Source organism: the organism of the source record quoted next, unplaced genomic scaffold (genome assembly GCF_019419815.1).
Source record: "Pyrus x bretschneideri cultivar Hongxiangsu unplaced genomic scaffold, Pyrus_bretschneideri_v1 Contig53, whole genome shotgun sequence".
NCBI lineage: Eukaryota > Viridiplantae > Streptophyta > Magnoliopsida > Rosales > Rosaceae > Pyrus > Pyrus x bretschneideri.
Window position 1 is genome coordinate 244,143 of NW_025999791.1, and position 11,944 is coordinate 256,086.

General features: G+C 35.1%; 1 protein-coding gene and 1 long non-coding RNA gene across 5 annotated transcripts; one reads left to right on the forward strand and one right to left on the reverse strand.

Moving 5' to 3' along the window:
• Positions 1 to 812: 812 nt before the first annotated feature.
• On the reverse strand, positions 813 to 2,293 carry LOC103932850. Its single transcript, XM_009342501.3, has 4 exons — positions 1,876 to 2,293; positions 1,714 to 1,769; positions 1,529 to 1,590; positions 813 to 1,335 (listed from the first exon to the last, which is right to left on the reverse strand). The coding sequence occupies exons 1-4, from the start codon at positions 2,021 to 2,023 to the stop codon at positions 915 to 917; spliced, it is 687 nt and encodes a 228-aa protein (XP_009340776.3). The 5' UTR covers positions 2,024 to 2,293; the 3' UTR covers positions 813 to 914.
• A 3,598-nt stretch (positions 2,294 to 5,891) lies between these two features.
• Positions 5,892 to 10,772, forward strand: LOC103932849. Of its 4 annotated transcripts, XR_007253207.1 has the most exons (7): positions 5,892 to 8,247; positions 8,396 to 8,446; positions 8,660 to 8,794; positions 9,199 to 9,285; positions 9,425 to 9,515; positions 10,223 to 10,294; positions 10,484 to 10,772. It is a non-coding gene; the product is annotated as an uncharacterized LOC103932849 (long non-coding RNA). The 4 variants fall into 4 exon arrangements; XR_007253206.1 differs by having other exon boundaries at positions 5,892 to 8,446; XR_007253205.1 differs by having other exon boundaries at positions 8,396 to 8,794.
• The last annotated feature ends 1,172 nt before the right edge of the window (positions 10,773 to 11,944 follow it).

Genomic DNA, 11,944 nt, shown 5'->3' on the forward strand with positions numbered 1-11,944 from the left:
TTCGAATTGGTTTGCTGTGCTCCGCAGACATCAAAGATCCCATTGCGTTCGTCATAATAACCCTTAGAAGCCTTCTGGATTCAATCTATACCGAGCAAATTTCAACGGCTTCAATCTAAACCGAGAGTGTCAGTGTCGAAGATGCTAGCGAATCAGTGTCGAAGATGTTAGCGAACACTAGATATCTGTATCCTTTGATGCAAAAGGGGATGGCAAGGACTCAGAAGCTTTGTTTACAAAACCTCCCTCTCAAAAGATAAAAACTAATTGCCTGTATGTTATATCATCTCGCGCCATTTATGTATTTGTCAGCAGTGACAAATCTGAATTGATATTCCAAAACCATTTGCTTACTTATCCTGTTCCCTCTCGACTGGTTTGCTGAGGCGGGGCCATCTTCTACAACGTTTTTCTGCCACAACGGGTTTACATGCTTGCAAGTGTTGGATCATACTGTGCATTTTATCTGGTACAAATCAAGACATTCCCCTCTCTGAAGTCGGAATCTTGTCATTATGTTCATGGAGGGATGGTCTTAAAATCTCATCTGTTTTCAGTATTCGTATTGCAGGAGGAGAACATGTCACCCATGAAATAGAGGCTGCAACCCACATCGGCTCAAGGCATCCTGACCGACATATCAAACCAATGCGGAATACTAGTATTTCCAATATTCCAGATCTGTTAGCTGCTGCCCTTTTAAACCATATGATTGCACTGTCTCATACTTTATGCTTCCTTGTTGTGCAAGAAAGTTAAACCGGCTAATACAAAATTATTGATTAGTTAACGATGATTTGCTATATATGTTGTATGTAGTATGTTCTGTATCATTACTGTAAATGGATCCACTGCTAATGCAATTTGCATTTCGAACTAAATAGTAAATTATATATTTTTATATGAATAATTGCTTAGAGTTTCGCTTCTTTAACAAGCAGAGGCATCCTCTCTCTAACGCCTTCCTTCTTCAAACTACCTCCCTCTCTTGCACCTTTTCTCGAACCCCTTCGTGCCAATTTCTTCAATTCGGTACAAAATTCTGTGATTTGATTCAAGATTTCGCGTCCGCCAAGCAAATTACTCGCGGAGAATGTAGTCTTTAGCTGCGGCTTCCTGCCATTTTTTGATGAATCTTGAAATGACGACTCATCAACTTGTTTCTTCTTCTCACTGCTTGGATTCACTGCAGCTTTCTTTGATTTGGTTTTGCAACGCGGAATCGAAGCTGAGATATTGGGATTCTTGTTCTCACTTTCTTCATGGACATTGCTAAAAGAATTCGAATTTTCGGTCTTCATATTTGGTAAATTTGTCCCCTTTGCTTTCATATCCCTGGTAAGAGAGATATAGAAATACAACACTTGATATTGGCAATAGTAAAAGAAAGTGTAATGCCAGTCGCCACATTTGTAAACGAATGTTAATTACTGAATTTATCTCATGTGATGTTGGTTGAATATCACGCTAATATCTTCCCTAAAACTTTCTCGGAAACCAAACAGATATAAAGAGTAAGTGATTATACCTTCGATTCCTTTCCCTAAAAGGAAGGATTTCAGAAATGGTTAAAGATCTCATAAGCTTCACCTGGATGAAAAAAATATTGGACCAATTAGCAAACTTTTCACAAGTCGATTATTACATAAACATCCCAATTAAGACATTATTTGTTGCTGTATCAGTGAAAAGGAAATTCTTATCAGTTACAACCTTCAGATTACGTGCCGGTTTAACAAAATCTTCAGCAGCCTTTGAATGCTTGCAATCTGCAACTCACAAAGTGAACATTGGTTCATGAAACAGACAATATTGAGTGTCATTTTTTTTGTCACACTTAGAAACTAAACAGATTTTTGAGAAATTGGGTCCTACCAGGAGTGCAGAACCAGTCTTGATCATCATCCATGAGCTCATCTGGGGAAGAGAGGTCGACCCACTTAGGCGCTTCGAAGTTCTCGTACGTTTCATCTTCGACGAACACGGATTCTACGCTGCTCCAGTCAATGTTCTCCGGTTCCATTTTCTCTTGAGAAGCCTAAATTTGAAAGAATAAGAAAGAAAGAATAATTAGAAATGGATTATGCTAAGAACGAATCGAACAGGGTTTGCTAGGTGAAATGTAAAATTAAAGAAAATTGAGTAAAATTTTGATCGGATTCCGAGAAATTCTGTGGAGATTTGTCGACGGAAGGGTGAAAAAGTAAGAGACTGAGGCAGGGGAAAAGCAGTAGGGGTTTAAGAAGGAGCTACAGGGATTTGTAACGCCAGAAAACAGAGTTAGCAATTAGATTTTTAAATCGTTTTTCGACCGTTGGAGGTGCGACCTTTTTTTTCTTCTTCTCTTTTTGGACTTCTTCTTTTTGGATTATCATTCTTATCGGAACTTTTAACATGGGCCGGCCCATCAAATTCAGATATCTCCAATTCTGGAATTAGTTGACTGGGCCCTTAAAACCTGGTTATGGGCTATTCTGATCCAACCTAGGATCAACTAAGAGTTAGATTGCAATCTGAACATTTAACGGTTAAAAGGGAGATATTTTCACACACATTTTTTAGCTTCTCACATTCTTATTCCATTTCTAACTGTTAGATTGAATAGATTACACAAAAATAACGGACAAGATTAAATAGGGGTTTGTCAGAAATTAAAAAAGATGTGTGTTAATCATTTCCCACATTAAAATTGATGCTATAAAGATTAGGAGTCAAATGAATTATTTTGGTCTTTTAACATTTGGACCTACTCGCGACTTAGTAATAGGGTTTAGTAGTACTCCTCTTCACTTGTAAGTGAGAGACCTTAGGTTCGATTATCGCCAAAAGCGAATTTGAACCACATTATTGCTAGCCCATTGTGAGGCTTAGCCCACTCTCCCACTCTCTTACTGTAAATAATATCGTTTGTTAAAAAAATAAAAAATAAAAATTTGGACCTACTCTTAATTAACTGTTAGTACAGCCAAGCCTCTTTTACTGCATTTAGGCCACGTTTGTTGATGAAAAATTGTTTCACTTTAAAGTTAAGCAATAAAAAAATTAATCAATAAAAAGTGTGCTAATAATTAAGAATCTTGTTTATTTTTAAAAGTTATGGTTGCGGACAACAACTTTTAAAAGCAGCAAGTACGTTGCTTATGAAAACTACTTTTATAAAAAGAGATCTGAACCTAAATGAATATTTTTATTTTTTGTAATACCTTCATTAGTTCTAAAAAAAAATACATTGTTTATCCTTCTACACACACATGTTTTCCTTATAAGTGAATGCCACCACCTATCCCTACAACCACCATCATTACACCACCATTGCCATGACACCACTAATGTTGTCATTGCCGCCACCACAACTGCCTTTACAACCACCGCCCCTACTAACATATATACTCCCACCATTGTTGCAACCAACAACACCACTTAAGCATTGTTGCCGCCAACCCCACCATAATGTCTATTTTGTTATTATCCATAACTGGAACACTTTCAGAATAAAATTGATTAAACGCTTTTACATTTCATATTTCACGACTTGATGATTGCGATATTATTCAATGTACGAGAAATTTTATTTGAAAGGATTTATAGAATAGACTTTTAAAGTTTACCCAGTTTCCGGCGAGTTTTCCAGTTTTCCCTCGGACCAGTCAACTTGAGGCTATTTTCCGACCATCTTCGGCAATAATTGGGCTTCCAAATAGGTATAATCTTATTCTACACTTTCCTATTTTTATTTTGATATATTATGGGTCGAATTTGGTTAAGAAATGATTAAGTTACGAAACTTTGACAATTGCCCAAACTTTCGGCTAAGAGCTCCAGGAAACTTAACGGAATTTTTAACGGAAGGACAAAAATGATGGATGGTGGACAATCTCAAGGACGACTTCTATTGATTTGAAATCTCAGGGACCAAAGTGATGTGTTGGGCAAATCTCAGGACCATTTTGGCTAAAAAGCCAAAAAATTATTTGATTCATATGAGTAACTACACTATCACCAAATCAAATGATTTTTTTAGAGATGACCTTTAAACGATGATCATTAAAGAGAATGAAATGTTTTGAGTATATGACATTTACATTTATACAGTAAAATAAGGCCAGTTTAGTAGATAATTAGGACTTTCCTCATTTAACTTTTTGCATAAAGTTGTAATTTGTAAAGCTGTTTGCACGCATGTATTTACTAAATAAAAGTCTATTATATAAATCCTTTCAAATTAAATTTCTCGTACATGTAACTAGCTAGAAAGTAACTAATTAAATTATACAAAATCAGTTTTCATCCTTCTGGCCAAAAGAAAAAAAAAAGAAAAAAGGATTCCAAAACGTCAATTAACTGGCATCATCATGTTCTTCTTGTTTTTCTTTTTGGTTTTGCTGGGTTTAAGGAGAATCCTCATGCTCTTCATTCTCATTTTGATGCCGAGAAGCATCATCGTCATGTTTTTCATTCGGGTGCTGAAGAGCTTTCTCTTGTTAATTCATCATTCTGGTGCTCAGCATACCATGGATATTTATTATCATCATCTTCTTCTTCTTTATGGTGCTCAGCGCACTTAGGAAGAGGTTCATCATGTTGGAAAGCGATCGGGGCAGCAAAGTGTTTATTTCTGATGGCGGGGGCTCGTTTATCTGCCAGGTTAGGCTTGCTATATCTTGAAGAAGTTAAGGTTTAGGCTTGTTATATCTTGAAGAAGTTAAGGTTCCACCATAAAACCAATTGGTAATATGGGGTGTAGCCCAACCTTTTATAAGTCCATGCAAGGTCCCTCATCCCATCAACGTGAGACACATTCTCAACACGCCTTCTCACGTGTGGCAAATTTTCGAGCCTAACACGTGGACAATACAACGGGATGACATGGAACACACGTGTGCAGCGACCATAAAGAGGGAGTGCTAACATTTGAATATGGAAGAATAATGTTGAAGGAATGTACGGATTTGAAATGGGTAAGGAAGTAAAAGTGGATAGTTTCTGTGACATCATTCCGATGGAAAACCACCTTGAGAATTGTAGAAACATAGTTGAGACCGACTCTCACCAACAAGTGAACCTCATATATGTTGAGAATGAGTTCGACATTGATGGGAAGTTGGACCTTGCATGGGCTTATAAGAGATTGGCTACTCCTCATATTGCTAATTGGTTTTATGGTCCTTTTCCTTCTTAGTTTGTACCATGTAATCCTTCTCCTTTACAACCTTTGCCGTGCCCCCTAGCCCTATAAATACACCACACATCTGCCGCATAAAGAGGGGGTCTTAGAGAGAAATTCGGAGAAATTAAACACTTTGTGCCGCAACTTTGTAAGAAATGAGAGCTTGGAGCCGTGCCTGCCATCTAAAGCCTTTGGGATTGCTGGAGCGTTTCTAGGTGTATTCTATCCTTAATTTTAGTTCAATGTTTGTTTTAATTTGGTTTTCAATTATGATGAACATGTGGAACTAATATCGTTTTAGCTAGAGGTGAATTCAAAGCCATGAACATATATGTAATATGAATTGATTACATGCAGTTATTGTTTTGTAAAACATGAATGCGATTTACTTATCTGTTTTATAGAGAACTTATTCTTGTATGTTGATTAAGGAGGCCTACTTAGTTTGCATGCATGAATTTGATGCTAAAATATAAGGGAATTTCACCTAATAGTTATGAACTTATATTTACAAGTAGTGGAGATTGCTAGTCACGATTGCGTTAAGTAAATTCCTGGTAGGAGTATCATGCAGTTCATAGTTACGAATGCCATGTCAATGCTTATGATTTTCACCGAATTTAATGATCTTTGATATGTATTTCTATCATGCAATTCATATAGGGAACTTGATAAGAATAATTTGTTTGCATCGCTAAGTCCAATTCAATGAATTTAGGAAAATCTAATGGTTAATTTGTGCAGTTCACAGTTAACTTGGGGCATTGTCATTCATGGTTTATAGGAATAATAACTGGAAATCGATTTGTATGCATATGTGTCATGTGTGGAGAATGACCCTCTACCTAGCCCTTCACCCCTTAAGTCACCTTAATTTCGTGCAACCTTTACTTAGTTCTGTAACTTATTAGTTTTAAGTCAATTTTCGTCCAAACAAACCCCCTTTTCATGTTTTGAGTTAATTTAGTTAGATTTTCGTCCAAATCACCCCTTAGTGCTTGTTTTGAGTTATTTGAGACAATTTAGTTTGTTTTGAGTTAGTTTAGCTTAGTTTTATGTTTTTGAGTCTAATTAGTGTAGATTAGCAGCCCTCATGGTCCTCAGCCTAGAACGATCTATAATTTCATATACTACAACTATCAAAATGAGGGTTTAAGTTTGTGTGCTATTTTATATCACATCACAAAGCAGAATCGTGTTCAGAGCATACAACTAATCAAGAATAATGTGAAAGAATTATTATAAAAGATATGAACAACGGAATAGGTCCTACCTTGAGAAGATGCCTCGAAGGGCATTTTCGTAAATTCACCTTAATAGTAAAAAAAAAATGTAATAATTAGGGACGGGTCGTTACAGAAAATGGGAGATTTTTTTAGAGAAAGGAGAGACTAGTGTTTGCAATGCTTTCTAATCACATATATGCTCATGCATTAGTTGGTTCCCTTCGACCTTTTATGTAGCCCATTGTTAGGTACCCCTGGCTTTTAATGGCTTTCAAGAGGTTTAATGAAATGGAAATAATTAACGAAAGGGAAACGAATTGAGAGCCGCGGATTGTTTTACATAGACCACATGGTTGGGTGTGTGCTTGGGCCCTTGACTTTCAATGGCTTTCAAAAGGTTTGATGAAATGAAAAATCCCTGCTTTCATCAATGTGAGTTTGATTCTTAACACACATTCTCATTTGTGGTGAAATTTCAAGCTTAACATGTGGACAATACAACTCGGGTGACGTAGAGTACGTGTAGCCATTGGACTTCACACGTGGGATAATCAGCTCTGATACTATAAAGAAAGTTGAGGTTCTACTCTAACAGTTCCACCATAAAACCAATTAGTAATATAAGGAATAGATGAACCACTTATAAGCACATGTAAAGTCACTTCTCTCATCAATGTGAATTCTTTCTTAAGAAAGAGAGAATTTTTTTCTTTTACCACAATTAAAAAGATCAATTGTTAATCTTTGTATATAAAGATCTAATAAATCTTTGTATAGTTAAATTTTACATAAAAGAAAACTTATATAACTGAGTGATATTATATATACTAAAACCCAGTTGGGTTCCGGCACTGTTCAGTAATAATGTCCGGACAGATCTGCCCCTAGTTTGTTTGGGTTTTGGCGCTGGTTTCTTCCTTTTCTATAGTAAAATTCCTTTTTGCCCGTGCTGGGTGAGTGCTTTTCCAGTGGCCGAATTGCCCTTCGGCTTTTTCAAGCCTTCTTATTGTTTTTGGTGGTTCGTGCAGGGACAAGTTGGGAATTGTGTGTGACACATGTCGGTCATCGTGCTATTCTCTTTTGGGGTTTATTTTGCTTGCTTTTTGTTTCCGTTTCTCACTTGCATTGGTGGTTTTCTATCTCTCTCAGCTTCTCTTTTCTTTTGGTTCCTGTTATGTGCTTCTCTTTGGTGCGCTTTTGTGTTTTGTTCTTCTCAGCCGTGGTTTTCAGAACGTCGTAGGTGCTTCCTTCTTCCGATAACTCTGTGGTGTGTGATTTTCTTTTAGATTTTTGTTTTCCTTTGTAGATTTTTATGTTGGTTTGCAGAACGGGTTTTCTTCTGTTGCGTTTAAAGAGATCTAGACTTCGTTGGGTTTTTTCAGTACATTGTTTAATTTTTGTGATTTTCTTTGTTTGGATGATGGGTTCAAATGGATTTTAGGGTTTTAAACTGTGAAAGGGTTTTCTTCTGTTGCGTTTAAAGAGATGTGGACTTCGTTGGTTTTTTTTTTTTTTTTCCAGTTCATTTGTTTAATTTTTGTGATGTTCTTTGTTTAGGTAATCGGTTCGAATGGATTTTAGGGTTTTAAACTGTGAGAGGATTCGACTCCTGTGGCAAGAGAGGTCTAGGTGCGTCATTTGGGGAAGCAGAGGATGGGGAAAGAGAAACCTTAATCGTTTCCTTTCGCTATTCCGAGGGTTTCAGATCTCTAATTGGGGTAAAGAATTCCTGCTGTTTGCCCATTTTTTCTGTTTGGGATTTCTAGCCTGTGGCCGGATTTTTTGTTGATTAACTACTATTTTCAAGGGCGGTGTTTTTCCAGCCCGTTGTGGGACAAGTGTGATTCGACTAAGGTATATTTTATAATCGTTTTCTTTCGGTTTTTTTTGTTTTTTTTGTTTTTTGTTTGGATGAAACCTTAATCGTTTCCTTTTATTGTTAATTGTGGTGTTCTCTTGGCTTTTCCCTGTTAAAAGAGAATTTTGTATTTTTGTTCTTCAGTTGGCAAATCTCGGATTTTCTGGTATTTGCAATGTTGTTGTAATTTTTTGGGTATGTTTTTTGCCCTTTTGTTTTTTCTGCTTGGTACATGGATTTGTAATTGTTGGGTTTATATGGGTTTGTAGTTTTTGGGAAAAAGATGAAAGGGGTTATTGAGGTTCTCTCTATTTCGAGTTTATCCTGTGGATTTTTGTTTTCCATTCCACTGTTGTCTCTCATTTTGTGTTGCCTCTCTGATTCTGGCTTTGTCTGCGTGTGTCAAAGGATAGAAACGAGCTGAAGTCAAATTTCTGAGGCTTGGTTCTGCTCCTTGGGTCGCTGCCCTGGAGATTAAATTATAAAAATTCAGTGTTTCCACGTTGCCGATTCCAACTGGTCGTTGCTGAGAGGATCAAATTGGTGAGTTTCGAAATAAAAACCTTTTTTCCTAGTTGATTTCCTTGCTTTTGCCGATTATTGTTGGCTTTAATGCATGTTGACTTTTTATTTTCAATAATTTTGCTTATGTGGTTTGCGATTTTTGTTCTGATTTTGTTGTTTTTAGGTCTTTTTGCTTTCCTATTTTTGAGTGAGTTATTTGTGATCATTTTGCATTTATCAAAATTAAATTAGGGGAAATTGGTCTTTGTGTTGTGCCAGATCTTTACAGATTACATTTGGCTTAGTTTTGTGGATTTCATTTGGTCTGTGTAGCTATTTTTTGCCTGATTTTTCTTAATGTTATATGCTTGGGTTGTAAATTGTGGCTTTCCAGTATTTTGATTTTGTGGTCTTTAACTAATAGACAATTTGCTCTGAGGTAGAAGGAAAAGAAAGTCAAGTATACGAATGAGTTAGAAAGTAAGGTGTGACTATTTCGAAGCACTTGTGACGCTACTATTATATTTTGGGTACGTTTTCTATCCTTCTGCTTTTTTCTAGTTTGGGGATGCATTGATAATTGTTGGATTAAAAATGGATTTCTGTTCTTTAGGAAGAAGTAAAATTTTCTAGGAAAGTTAAGACTTTTTGTTTGATTTTCTTATGCAGCCATAAAATCTGTAACTAATTTCCAAGTATACAAGAAGGTTGTTGGGTTGAGTTCGGTTACACAAATAACACCGCAGTATATCATACAAAGGTTTTTTTCTTTCCTTTTGCCTCTTTTTTGGGATATTGGTTACAAAATTTGTTTTGAGTATAGGTGTGAAATTTACAGTAGGGGTTAGTAAGTTAATTAGTTAATTTCATTCTCAATGTGCACAAATGTTGTTCCTGCATTAATTAATTCTCTTTGTATCGAAATTGAATAAATCTAATTCTCCTTCATAACCACTCATTCTACTAAGATATGCAGTGCAAATATTTGCTATCTCCTACCTGTAAAGATATGACTTCAAATCGTTTCATTGACAAACTGTACCCATCACCTTGCATTTATTTTTGAAAAATTGTATTTGATTTTAATTGTTAAAGTCAGTAATCAATTCTACTTGGATTTTTTGGTAGCGTAAGTATATCCGCGCTCATCTCTAATCTTGCAAACACAGTGCATCTCTGTCACATTGGTAAACTATGGTATTCTTTGTTTTAATAATTAACTCAACTTTTGTTTTCCTAGAAACTACTATCGTTCACTTGGAGATATTAAATAAACACCAAAAAAAAAAAAAAAAAAAAACGAAAGGAAAACATGTACCCAGCCACCCCCAACTTTCAGTTATTTAATAAACTTAAACACTCAACTGTGCACTGTCATCATATATTACAATAGATAGTTCATGTGAACAAATAAGTGTATTTGTTTTGATGAGTTTTCTGATGATGTGTATTTTTTTTTTTTAACAGAATTTGAAAAATCTTGAGTATTTTGGATTTAAAGCTATTTGTTCTCACCTTCCAAGGCGCTTTGTCCTCAAGGTAACTTATTTAAAGTTCTGAAATTATTTATTAAAACTTTAACAATGAAGTTTTCTTTTGCATTTTGTTAAATTGAAATGAAACTCTTGATTCAGACATGTCATTAGTTTTTGTGTGATCTTTATTGTTTTTATATATATCTTATATTTTTATTGATTTTTTTCATTCTTTTTTTAATCTGTTGTGCAGTTGTTTGTTTCCATCATGTCTGAAAAATGTACAAATGATCAAACAAATGATGCTATAAAACGAAAGAAAAGCGTTACTGACAGTGAATCTAATACATTGGTTGACGATGGTCATCAGCGAAAAAGAATGTGTAGAGCGAGTTATATGCATAATTCTGAAGATGTTATTATGTCTGTAACTGACACATTTATTTGCGAATATTCATCAGTTGAATATCGATGTTCCTCCAGTACATCTACTAACCACTGTGTGATTGAGCCTGTTAACGATGATGAAATGTTGGATATCATCCCGCTTGAAAAACCATGTACACCTCTAATAAAAAAGGGAAAAACGTTGTGAGTTTGTTCAACAATGTTGAAAACAGAATTCAAAAAATCGTAGATGCTGATAATTGTTGTTTCATGAAGAAGGGTCAAGGCATTTTTCCAAAAAAATAGAAATGGTATGTTTTGAATTTTTTGCAATAATTGTTTTCTTTAGGCTTGGTTTTAGGATTAAGTTACTTACATATAGTGATTACATTTTTTTATATATGTCTTTTTTGTAGGGGTTGTGAAAGATTATATGGATTTGGGTGATAAAAGTTATAAATGCGTGTATTGCGGTGCATATTTTTGGTTAAAAGAGTCTCTTAAACAAAGATGGACAAAAAATCAACCAATTTTCACTCTCTGTTGTCAACAAGGAAAAATTAAATTTTCAAGTCCAAAGCCAACACCATCTTTTTTAGATTCATTGCTTGATCCAAATGGAAGTCAAAAAAGTTTATCATTTCGAGAAAATATTAGAGCTTACAACTCTATGTTTTCATTTACTTCTATGGGAGCAAAAGTTGATCACTCAATTAACGACGGATCAAGTCCTTACATTTTTAAAATTAGTGGTCAAGTTTGTCATTTGATGGGTTCTCTTTTACCTGTTGATAATGAGTCTTCAAAATTTGCTCAGTTATATGTTTATGATACATATAATGAAATACAGAATCGTCTTAGAGCTTTTGATTGTGATGGAACAAATAAAAAACTTGATTCAAAAATTGTGGAAAACTTGATTAAAATGTTTGATGAATCAAATGAGTTGGTCAAACTTTTTCGAACAACAAGAGACAAATATGAAACTGATGGTCTGACCAATTTAAAACTTACGTTGCTAGGGAGACAACCAAATGATAGCAAGCAATATGATCAACCAACAAGTGATGAAATAGGTGGTTTAGTAGTTGGTGATATAGGTTTATTTGACTCTAATAGAGATATTATTGTAGATTGTAAAAGTGAAGGATTAAAGCGTCTTACAAAATTGAATCCAAAATTTATGGCTCTTCAGTATCCTATTCTTTTTCCATATGGTCAAGATGGGTATAGACCAGATTTAAAATGGAATGAAAATTATAACGGTCCAAAAACGAAGAGACAAAGAATACCTATGAGAGCTTATATAGCTTACCAGATTCAAGAA

Bases quoted from the DNA above. Each gene is read 5' to 3' on its own strand.
- LOC103932850 (XM_009342501.3), bottom strand. From the start codon at position 2,023: ATGGAACCGGAGAACATTGACTGGAGCAGCGTAGAATCCGTGTTCGTC. The intron at 1,591-1,713 runs GTTGTAACTGAT...TTTTTCATCCAG, and splicing joins AACCGGCACGTAATCTGAAG to GTGAAGCTTATGAGATCTTT. The intron at 1,336-1,528 runs GTATAATCACTT...CTCTCTTACCAG, and splicing joins TTTAGGGAAAGGAATCGAAG to GGATATGAAAGCAAAGGGGA.